Source organism: Chinchilla lanigera, unplaced genomic scaffold (genome assembly GCF_000276665.1).
Source record: "Chinchilla lanigera isolate Chin_1 unplaced genomic scaffold, ChiLan1.0 scaffold00024, whole genome shotgun sequence".
In the NCBI taxonomy this organism is placed as follows: domain Eukaryota; kingdom Metazoa; phylum Chordata; class Mammalia; order Rodentia; family Chinchillidae; genus Chinchilla; species Chinchilla lanigera.
This window is the reverse complement of record NW_004955425.1, coordinates 11,942,437-11,954,978: the sequence shown is the minus strand read 5'-3', so window position 1 is coordinate 11,954,978 and position 12,542 is coordinate 11,942,437. Positions and strand designations below refer to the sequence as shown.

The window sequence follows — 12,542 nt, the reverse complement described above, 5'->3', positions numbered from 1 at the left end:
CCTAGAATCTTCTTTTAAAAATATTCATGTATAATATAGAAGGGAGTTTTTAAAATGTTTTAGATGTGCTCAGTGGTTCTTATAAAATACTGTGTCCTGGAATCAAAGGTAATCTTTGGTATTTATGAAGTGCTTTTTTCCATTGATAGTATCATCTTGTTTCCCTCCCCACCCCACCCCCAGTGTATCCCTTCAGAGATATATTAAACAGACACAAAATATGGCATAAATGTGTTCTGTTATTATAAAATCTTTGAACACTGTTGTTTCTTGCTCTTTTCCCCCATTTAACATATTCTGGAAAGCTTTCTATAGTGGCATAGTTTTATACCGTAACTTAAGCAGTGCTCTTTGATAGTTTCCAGACTTGCTATTTCAGGTAATGTTACAGTGAATAGCCATAGAGCTACCTCATTCTACTAGTGTGCTCCGTGTCCTTGGGATAAAGCCCGAGAGGGGAATTGCTGTGCTTATGTATATTTGTAATTTCGATGGTGTATCAGGCAATATGGTAGACTGATACAATACCGTGGCTTTCAACCAGGAAATGATTTTGCTCTCCAGAGAGACATTTAGAGGCATTTTTGGTTGTCACAATAAGAGGGAAAGGACTGTGCTTCTGGTAGATTTTAGACCTATGTGGTTTCTACAAACTCTATGGATACTTGCATCTTTTTTCCTTAAGTGCAGACAAGTGCCCTATATTCATCATATAAATTTCAAGTCATTTTTCTGTGTTTGTATTTGATTTCTACTTGGTAAAATACTGAACATTTAGAACACTGTTTGGGATGGAAGCTTCTGGATTTGGGTTTGTAAATGTTTTCCCTAATTATTAGTTATTCAGGATTTTTTTTCCATGTTTTTAGAAGGTGGCTTCTGTACTTCTTTTGTGTATGTGGAATTTATCCTGGCATACTGTGTAAGGTATAAATATGCCTCCACCCAGGTTGTTACCATTAGACTATGCCATGTCATAAACAATCCATCCTTGCCCACTCATTTAAAATTGTGTTATCATGTACTGAATTGCTGTACATATCTTATTATAAAATGTTTCAGTATTTGGTAACATGATAAAGTTAACCTGCCTTTCTAATCTTACTTTGGTTTTTCCTGGTTGTTATTTTCTGTGTGAACTTTTTTCTCTCTTTTTTTTTCCTTTTCTTTATCTGTTTTGAGGTTAGGGCCTTATTATGTTGCCCAGGCTGGCCTTAAATTCCTGTGCTCAAGTGATTGCTGTTTCTCAGCCTCTAGCATGGGTGGATCTATAGAGCTGCACCATCATACCTTGTTCTCTGTGTGAACTTTAGAATTAGCTCATATGGCTATAACATTGTTGGTGATTTTGTCATAATATCATTATAGTTGTAGGTTAACTTAAGTAGAATTGATGTGTTTCATGATGTTGACTCTTGAAGAACATGGGTGTGTATCTTAGAAATGTTTTTATGTAGGTCTTTTATTTATTTACTTAGTTTATTTCTAAATTTTTTTGGTTTCATTTGTAAGTAGGATCTTTTCTTCCATTATATCGTCTAACCTGTTATTTATATGTGTATATGATTATATGTATGATATATTATGATTGTTTTCTGCTTATTTATTCTTACCTACCACTGCCAATTTTATTTCAAAATGATTATACCTCTAATATGTTTTTCTCATTCATTTGCATTTGCTAGTAATTCCAAACAGTATTAAGTAATAAAGACACTGGTAGTATATTTTCTGTGAAGACTTTCTGTATTTTAAAAGAAGTTCTTTTTTATTTACCCTTTAAATTTCAAGGTTAATTTTTGGTGCATTGAGATAATTTTATTATATTGGAAATAGTTCTCCTTATAAAGAATTTCATCAATAGGGGTGTTAAATTTTTAAATGCTTTTCAGCATTCATTGATACATTTTTTTTCTTTTCAAATCTAGTAGAATGACTTATGGGTTAAAACCTAGATGTTTGAAGAGTATTCTTTTTTTTTCACTGCTTTTTTTTTTTTGACAGGTTTATCATGTTCATTCTGATAGCTATGAGACACAAAACCAGCACTTTGGGAGAAGCTTAACAAAAGAAACTATAAAGGATGGTAAGGATTTAAAAATTCATACTTTTATTACCACAGTTAAAATACTTCTAAGTTGTTTTAATTCTCCTTTTAAACAATGATTCAATTTATAATAAACTTTTTGGGGGATGAAACTTAGATTCACAGAATTGAGTTAATCATCATTGCTGGTTCATAACACACCAAAACTATGGATCATAAATGTCGTTTTTTTACATTTTCCTTAGTTCCTTATTAATATGTGTGTTAGCTTTCTGTGGCTGTGAAACAGTCTCTGAGATGATCAGCTTGAAAGGAGGAGAGGTTTATTGTTGCTCAGACTGTGTCTGTAGTCACTCAGCTCTCTTGCTTTGGTCCTGCAGCATTGTACATCATGGCGGGAGTGCCTGGCGAAGGAGAGCTGCTCACTTCATGGCAGTCAGGAAGCAAAGACAGATGGGTCCTAATCTGTTCCAGGGCACAGCCCTAGTGACCTAAGTCTGGAAGTTTGCACTGTCTCCCACTAAGTATGCCTATGGCACAGTGCTTAGAAGACATTACAGATCCAAACTACAGCAGTGTCCTTTTTAAAGAATATTAAACATCTCAGAACAAATCTTCTAGCTCAGTGCTGAAACCAAAGGTTATCTTTAAAACTCATTTTTTAGGTAGATTGTCGTAGAACATTGAAACTTCTTGTTACATAAGAGATATTAAAATGTATAGTGTTGTGGGGGCTGGGGATTTAGCTCAGTGGCAAAAGTGCCTGCCTGGCAAGCGCAAGGTCGTGAGTTCGGTTCCCGGTACCAGAGAAAAACAAAAACAAAAACAAAAACAAAAAAAAGTATAGTGTTGCATATAATGTATTTTTTGAGACTTCTCGTATACACTTGCGCTATCTAAGCTTCTACACCAAAGGAACAATCCAGTAGTATAAAACTAATTTAAATAAAGTCTGTTACCAAAATAAATGAATAAATAAAGTCTGTTATCTATATGCTTCTGAATATTGATGGTCAATAGTACAAAAGCAGACATATCCTGTATCTCTGGAAATAGCTTATTTTTGTCTCTACTAAGATAGAGAAGAGTTTATGTGTAATATAGGGTTTATAGAAGAGTTTTTATTTTGTATATAGAAGACAAAACCCAGTGTGAACTAACAGCAAGATAGTATTTAGTTGGCTGTTTTAAAAATATTTTCTTGGGCTGTTGTTTGGTCCTATCTAAAATATTTCTTAATTTCTGTACAACAGTGGGTGAACACATTGCTTTTAAAAGCAGAAATCAAATGGTATGTACCCGGGGCTGGGGATTTAGCTTAGCGGCAAAGCGCCTGCCTGGCAAGCGCAAGGTCGTGAGTTCGGTTCCCAGTACCGGAGAAAAACAAAACAAAACAAAACAAAAAAAAAAGTTAAATGGTATGTACCCATAAATTTCCAAGTATGATAAGGTTTTAAAATGTAGTTTTAAAAGTGGTTAAAACATTTAGAAGTCAGAATTTGCAGTAATGTGGTCAACCTGGAGAAGTGGAGTCCCAGAAAAACATCCTTTACTTTGTGAAAAACTAGTCAGTATTACTGAGAACAGTAAGTTAGTAGAATTAAGGCTTATTACTTTTTGTCAGCTACGGATGCTATGAAAAATGGTAATTATTTGACCCTGGATTTTAAATGAGCTTTTAAATTAGCTGATTCTTCTAAAAAGTAATTTTACTGTAAAATCCCTCACAATAGCAGATGAAGCAAATCTTGGAATTACATTTCTTAAGGGAATACATAGAACTAAACTTGCAGTCTACCTGAAATAAGCTTTTCTGTTTGAATGGGGTGTTCCACTTTATATTACTATTGTTTAAATGTTTCCTAATAAGTGTTCTTCACCAAAAATTAGATTAAAGTCTAAGTTTTTATATGTGCTTGTAGTTCCTAGAATTCTACAACTAACTATTCAAATAATTGTAAGGGATAATAGGAAAAAATTGAAAAATTTTATCTACTCTGAGTTTACTTTCAAGTAGTGATATTTCATAATTTGATTCTAACCCTAATTTTATTTTATAGGAGTCTCCAAGTTTTTTCATAATGGGTTCAGCTTAAGAAAAGATGCTATCGCTGCCAGTATTCAGAAGATTGAGAAAATTCTGCAGTGGTTTGAAAGCCAGAAGCAACTTAATTTTTATGCAAGTTCATTACTATTTGTTTATGAAGGTTCATCTCAGTCAACCACTACAAAATCAAATGACAGAACTTTGGCAGAAAAATTCTTGTCCAAAGGACCACTGTCTGACACAGAAGTACTGGAGTACAATAATAACTTCCATATGTTAAGTTCCACAATGAATGGAAAAATAGAGTCTTCAGTAGGCAAGAACTTATCTAAGATGTATGCTCGTCACAGAAAAATGTATTCAAAAAAGCATCACAGTCAGACTTCACTGAAAGTTGAAAATATGGAGCAAGACAATGGATGGAAAAGCATGTCACAAGAACATTTAAATGGAAATGTACTTTCCCAACTGGAAAAAGTTTTCTACCATCTTCCCACTGGTTGCCAAGAGGTTGCAGAAGTGGAAGTGCGAATGATCGATTTTGCTCATGTGTTCCCTAGCAACACAATAGATGAGGGATACATTTATGGTTTAAAGAATTTAATTACTGTACTTCGAAGTATTTTAGACAGTTGAATCTTTTGCTGTAGTCTTTTTAAGGAGTGGGCCAGTTATACTGAAGAGCAGTAGTCATTATCTCTGCATCTGTAATGCTGTGTAAAAAATTTGTATTGTGAGTTGATGTTTTATTTGTCTTTATACTTTTGGTAGAAAGATTATCTTTTTTATACTCTTACTCAGGAATACTAATTTGTTCATTAGAAAACTATGAAGAATAAAGAAACAGGAATGTTAAGCAGGGATGTGGTGGTACATGGCTTCAACATCTATTTGGCTCAAGCAAAATGCAAGCCATTATTCAGTTGTAAGAGTTTATGTAGCTCTCTGTAGCCAATTTATCATGAACTCTGTCCACCCAACCTTGACAATGAGCCATATCTTACCTATTACATTATTAAACACCTTCAGAAATCTAGAAAGCACAGGTTGATGTCTTTAGTAGTGGTATGTATGAAGTTACTAAAACTGGAGAAAATCCTACTTCAGAAATAAGTACTGTTTAGGTTTTATATTAAAAGTTCAGACCAGCATATCAAAAGGTGCTTCTTAGTGAAATGATTTAGAATTGTTGCATTCCAAAAGCAGATTTCCCTTTAATGACCATTTATCTATTTATTTCAAAATACTATGTAAAAAATGTAATTGAAATCAGCAACAACAGCAAATATCTTGATGTTAAAAATGCTAATTTTCTTAGCAGGATCAGAAGAAGAGAGGAAATTATGTTCAAGGAACAAAATATTTTTCTTCTAAATTCTTTAGGGCAAAATTGGAATTGATATTTACTATATTGTGAAAAGTGTCATAACCATTAATAACCTTTTGCTCAGAGGCTTCAAGAAGGTGGATAATTGTTGCTTTATTTCTCCTTTAAATAATTTTTAAGAACATTTTCCTTTTAAAGTTCATATATCCAGTGAGGCATGGTGCGCACGCCTGTAATTCCAGCACTCAGAAAGCTGAGACAGGAGATTGTTGCCAGTTTGAGACCAGCCTGGGCTACAAAGTGAGCTTAAGGCCAGCCTGAACTGCGTAGCAAGACCCTGTCTGGAATAGAAAGAAAAAAAAAAAAATTCATATATGTATATGTCTCTGTTAAGCGGTAGTCTAAAGGTTTATTGATACAGTGTCTTTCCAAATTCAGTTAAACAGTGAAAGATGACATCTAGTTGTGTACATGTTAATGAAAGTACTAAGTGCATCGAAAAGTGTTTGGTGCATTATCTATATCCATACTTGTATTTCGCAGTTATTTTATATTTTATTCAACAGAGAAATTATAATTTCATGAGGGGCAGAAGCATTGTTATTTTTCCTAGAAAAATTAGATTTGTAAGTATTTTGTTTCACATCCACCACCTTTCTAAAAATAACTACTTGTCACTGAAGATGTTAACTTTGAAATTGAATTTGCAAATACATTTGATGTGAAGGCTGTCATTACTTCCACTTTGATTTACTACATAATTAAATAGTTGAACAGATTTGCCATATTCATGTTTTGGAGTTGGGAATTGTTAGATTTTTTTTCATACCTTATGTCATCTAGAGGAGATTTAAAGTTTATTTTCCCTTCGCAACCCTCTCTGAAGGGACTTTGCAAATATATGAGTCCAAACCAAACCACCGAATAAATGCTCTACAAATTCTGTGCTTAGTAAATCCATTAAGTCAGAATAACTTTAAAATCCATTCGCATTTTGTTACTTAGAATCAGTGTAAAGTACTTTTCATAGGGATTTCGTGTTTTTTCTCTACAGTGCAGATGGGTATTGGCAATAGGGTTTGTGTTCAGTTTTTCATCAGAATCAACTTCAAGTCATAATTAATGGGAAAAAATTAAAGTTTTACTTGGTTTTTCTTATAATATAGACCTTTGTTGTTATTTCAATAGTGGTTCAATAGTAAGTTTAGATAATAAACACTATGTTGAATCTTGAGGCTTTTTCTTAATAAAGTTAAGTATTATCAGATCCTTTGCATATTTTAGCTCAATAAAGTCTGAATCAGCTCTTCCAGATTTTCTTCATCTGTATTTGGAAGTATAGTTTTGTAAAATCTGTGTCTTACCTTTTTAATACAATAGATCATGTTTTGTTTTTAAGAAAACAAGAAGTGCTTTATCTTTTGTTTTTCAGGGAAGGGATTAACATTTAATTCTTTTTGTTTACATTTTTTTAATCACTGTTATCCAATGCCAATTTTACGTTACTTTATAAGTAAGCTTACATGTAATGGAAGAAGTATCTATTATGTAATCTACATGTGACTATTTTATAGCCTAATCCTGTCTTTTAAGATTATGGTGAAATTTGCCACTGTGGGGATGAATGATCACTATTCGCCAATCCTATTTAAACATGTAAATGTTTAAGAAATAAGCAAAATAAGGATATAGTTTGAGTTAGTAGGATTATTAGTCCTCCCTCAAAAACATGAGTAATGATTTTTTGTGTATTTCTTATGGAATGCACTCATAAAAAGGACTTTTGAGAAATTATGGATGTGAATACATTTCTGAAATAAAATTTAAATTGTAAAATAGTTTTATAATAAAGTATTTACATTAATTGATATTTTAATATGGATGGAAGTTGCATAGATTCAAATAAATTAAAATCAATGATAAATGCTAAATATTTTATCTAAATAGTTTTTCAAGAAACTTATAAACATGTATATTAAATGGCTCTACCATGGAGCTTGTGGTATTTCAAGTCAGTATTCATAATTCTTTATGTGTCTGGAAAGCTTGTACTACTTTGCCTCTTTACACTACAATTTGCTGTTGTGCGACTCTAAACTGTGATCAACTGAATAAGAACTTTCGTTCTGAATGTTGTTGAGTATATATGATTTCAAGATGATCTTCACGTCATAGTTTTAAGTTTACCAAATATTATAACATTTGAAGAAAATTAATTTCCACACTTCTTTAAGTTGCAGTTCTCTTGTTTCATGAATTAAAAGCATGTTTATTTTTAGAATTTGAGATACAGGATGAAAGAAAACTAGAACATCGGAATTTCATTATGAAAGTACAGAAATTTTGTCCACTTTTTAAAAGTATTATCATTTAGTATTATTTTCTCTTAGAATTTGACTTAAAAGTTGATTTGCTTTAAAAATTGTTTACAATGCTTTGTAATTATCTTCCTTATCCAGTGCCTTTGACCTTGATTTGGTAATTTGTATCTTCAGTTATCCTTTCTTCTACTTTCTATAATGTTCTAGTAGCCTGAGAAGGCATTTTCTTTTTAAAAATTGTCACTTTGGTTGTCTGAAGAGGCAACAGTTACCTAGTGTTTGGGGAAACAAGTAGGATTGCCTGTGGAGGCCAGGCTTCTTAGTTCATTCAGAGCATGTATTGGACATATGCCACGTGCCAAGCATTTTTAGCCCCCGCCCCCCAACCCAAGTGTTGAACTAGGATGGAGGAACTAATATCACTATGGTAGAGGTTAGAGGTAATGTTTTGCTGGACTATAGCCTCCATTTGTTTCTTGAGTTTGGGTTGTAGTTATAGATCACATGAAAAAGCCTTAATTTTTCTTACTGATAAAGGTACGTTTGTCTGCCCATTTTGAATGGTGTTTAACATAACATTACTGTGAAGAACATTCCATTACATATTCACAAGCAGATATTTTGGGCCTCAATCTTACCTTCAAATAGCTGGTATTTTAACTATGGCAATGTCAAATTACTTTTTGATTCACAGAGTGATTATAACTTAAAGTGTTAATATTTTAGGAAGATTGGAGGCACAATCTTTTGTTATGGAGTATTTTGATAGCCTCTATAAGAGGAAATAGTGTTTGTACAATTAAACAGATTAGCATATACTTTCAGTAATTTAAATTTTTAAATTTTGTTATTGAGGTTTAATTTTGGCCTGGTGTTCACATACAATATAAACAATTTAATTATGAAGTTAAACAGTCTTTATGATGTATGATGCACCTGCATATAAATAAACATGGTGTGCACAAAGACACTTTACATGGGAATTGTACTGGAAGATTAATGAAAGCATGTGAAATTGCACCTAAAATTATGTTATTAGTGTCTATATGCAGTGATACTATTTTTTTTAAATTTCATGAATGAATGTATTTAGTCACGTCTAATGTCTTTAGTTTTTTTTTTTTCCTGTTTTTAGTGTGTTTGTAATTTGTACTGTTGATGGATATTCTTGGACTGCAGGGGTTATTGTCAATGTGTAATTTGTGTTTTATAGAATCATCTAATGTGGTATACCAATTTTTATAAGTAATATTTAGATAATTCTAATAACTGTATATTTGACAACCCATTAAAATGTTTTGCATTGGAGCTTTTTTTCCCATTAATTGTGAGATTCTGGCAAACTTGTGGTAGCTTAAATATAACTCATTCAACAAATATTTGTGAGTTAGGTACCAGAAACTGGACGTCATTAGGGATTCAAAGATAATTAAGCCACATGCTAGTGGAAAGATCCATTTTTTCTGTTTGTTTGGTTTTTCTTTTTTTTTTTTTTCCAGTACCAGGAATCCAACTCACGACCTTTTGCTTGCCAGGCAAGCACTGTGCTACTGAGCTAAATCCCTAGCCCATGTTAGTGGAAAGAGACATGAACCTCAGTGGTTATTGATAAGGTATATAAGCTACTTTGAATATTTCTTTCTGCCATGAGCTGAAATCTTTGGAATTAACCTAGTAAGAGAAGTAGACTTTAGGAAAAACAAAGACTTGCCTGTGAAGATACATAAATTTTAAACTTAAGTATAGAGACTTCTGCAGGGATGAAGTCCTGTGAAGTGGTTGCCTGGTCAGCAACCAGGTTACTCTTTTCGCTTATTAAGATGGCCGTATCAGACACCTAATCTCTACTGTGCACAGGCTTTGGTGATTTTCAAAAGGTGAGTAAGATTGATGACTGCAGCTCTCAAGATGTGTACTGTCTGGTACAGAGAAAAGTCCATGTAAATGTGATACGAAGTGTTACTGGTGCTGTGACTGACAAGAGTGTCCAGCAAAATTGTGAGATGGGAGTCACTTTAATAGCATGAAGAATGTGATTTGTAGCATCACAGCAATTGTAGGTCAGTGCTCAAAGTACCACATTCCTCCTTTATTCCTGCCTCTATGTACACTGTGGGGCAGATCAATACTTTTTGAAATGGTATTTTTTTCTCTCTGGCTGTCTGTTGAAAATAAACACACTGCCATACCTCAGTTTACAGTTGAGTATAAAGGTGATAAGCTGAAATGAACAGTTAAAATAATTTTAAGAGTGAAATAATCATTTGGCCTATGTGGGATCTGCGATCTCCTGGTCCATGGGCAATCATTTAAGTAGATTTGCAAAAAGTCCCTAAGTGTAGGAAGTACAGCAGAATTTAGACAGCTCTGAGCAGAGACCCAGCCAGGGCTGTTTGAAAGCAAGACAGCTGGCAACGGAGAAAGACACAGGCTTAGAATATGAGAGGAGGAAGGTAGCTAGCAATGGCTCGAGATAGTACTGGCCTTGGAAGAAAAGTCCCTTAGCTAAGTCATATCCTCAGACACTGCCTTCTGCAGTATATTTTGGGAGTTGTGTAGTGATAAACTTGTCATTTTCTATTTGTGCTGTTTGCATTTTTTTCTTGTGTGAAAACTACTTTGGCAGTTGAAAACATTTTGCATATGCCTGTGAACTCTGGGTACTTGTCACCTGACTGTTCTAGAGCCGTTATATTGTAAGTGATGTGGTACGATAGTTCATATGCCCTGAAAATGTTTGATGTCAGAGGTCACATCTGTGTTTCTAAACAAGTTAGGAAGTCTTTAAAATTATTTTTTCAGTGCTGGGAGGTCATACCTACAGCCTTGTATATGCTAGGTATGTGCACCACCACTGAGCTACACCTTGAGCTCTTAAAATTGTATTTACTACAAGTTAACGTGGCAAAATGCCTTAGAATGTTAAAAAAAAATGCAGGCAAAGGAAATAGCATTTATTTTGGAAGCAAAGAATTGTAATTTGGGTATACTGAATCAGCTTGATAGTGCTTCTGCTTTTTTATATGAAGACAATTCACGCATGCACAAATTGTTTTCAGAGGCAGTTCATTGGGTAACTGGGTGGAAATTCTAAATTTCAGACCAATTCTGATTGGTTAAGGTACTTCAACTGAGAGATACTGCAGGCCTGAAATCCTGACTGCAGTCGTTTATCCAGGTTTATTAGAACATTCTGTGGTTTGACCTTTACTAGGTGTAAGTATGTTGCTCCCACAGTCTCCTGACTGTGATAGTAAGCCTTAGCCTTAGTTACTTCATTGGCTTTCACAGGACAGGTTCAAAGAAACTCGAATGTGAAAAATGTGTGGACATTTGTTAGTCTATGGAGAATAAACTATCACAACACATTTTGAAGATTATAAATTTAAGACATAAACAATTTCTAGGGCTTGGATCCAGTTCAATGAACTTCCTCTTGTTTGTAAAGAAACTACTACCACAACTTAGAACCACAAGTTCTCATGACTTGTTTTTTATTAGTACGTGTTCGTGGTACATGATTACGTTTACTGTGAGCGGTTGATACATGAACGCAACACATTCACAGTTTTTTTCAAATCTCCTCTCTCTCCTCCCCACTTCCTCCAACTGCTGGTCTCCTTGCCACTGGCGAGCGTTCTGTTTTCATTATTTTTTCCTTTACTCATCCTCTTTCCCTTCCCCTCCCTGCATCTCTTGCACCTCCATCCATTTGAAAGAACATATATGCTAGGTAATGTTCTTATAGAAACCATGTGAGGAGCTGGGGATTTAGCGCAGCGGCACAGCGCCTGCCTGGCAAGCGTGAGGTCGTGAGTTCAATTCCCAGTACCGGAAAAACAAGCAAACAAACAAAAGAAACCATGTAATACTTAAGTCTGTGTGACATATTTCACTTAATATTGTGGTCTCAAGTTCCATCCATTCACCTGTGAGTGCCTCCAGTTTATGGCAGAGTAGTACTCCAATACATAGAAATACATTTTCTGTGTCACTTCCTGAAATAGTTGTCATCCTAGTGTGGGCATACGTGAATGCCCCTGTTTGTGCCGCACAATTTATAATAGCTAAGTCTTGGTGTCTCCGGTACTTTCTTGTCAGAGACCCGGCACCCACAATGTAAAGGAGGACAGGTTTGTTTTGGCTCACAGTCTGTAGAGGTTTCTCAGTCCCTCATCAGCTGGCGCCCAGGGAGAGCGGCGTGAGTCGTTATGGGAGAAATAACTCGTGCAACAGGAAGCAGATGAGAGATCAAGGGAGGGGCAGGGAATAGGCTCAGGCCATGCCCCATGGTCCACCCCTTGTGACAACAAACCAGCTACAAACTTCCGTAACCCACCTTCCCAAAGCCCCGCCTATGAGTACATGAAGCTTGGGGGAATATATAGATACAAACCATAACATTCTGCCCTTTGCCTCCAAAAGACTCATGCATATCCCTTTATGCAAAAAGTCTTTAGAGTTGAGCCAAAGACCTGAGAGCTGCAGCACTGCGAGTCTAAAGTTGCCTCTAAGACTTAAGGCAAACTCAGCTGCAAGCCCCTGCAAAAAATGAAAGTTAAACACTTCCAACATACAAAGGTACATGGCAAATATTTCTCTTCCAAACGGGAGAAATAGAAAGGAATGGGACCAAACCAAAACCAAAACCTAGCAGAGCAAACAAGAAATCCTGTAGTTGCATGTGGGGCGACCAAGGCAGTTTGACACTATCTGAACTCCAAAGACCTGAGGACCCCAGCCCTCAGCATTGCCAGTGCTTGTGGCCCTTATGGCATCTCTCAGGTCAGCGTTGCTCAC

At 34.9% G+C, this 12,542-nt stretch overlaps 1 protein-coding gene across 2 annotated transcripts in view; it reads left to right on the top strand.

The window, feature by feature from the left end:
- The window catches only part of Ipmk (inositol polyphosphate multikinase), a 50,762-nt gene extending 45,632 nt beyond the window's left edge, over window positions 1-5,130 (top strand). For both annotated transcript variants that reach the window (XM_013514871.1, XM_013514870.1), the window contains exons 5-6: window positions 2,005-2,086; window positions 4,108-5,130. In XM_013514871.1, the coding sequence (XP_013370325.1) occupies window positions 2,005-2,086; window positions 4,108-4,730 (705 nt within the window). In that variant the 3' untranslated portion in view covers window positions 4,731-5,130. The remainder of the gene's footprint in view (window positions 1-2,004; window positions 2,087-4,107) is intronic.
- Window positions 5,131-12,542: the final 7,412 nt, after the last annotated feature.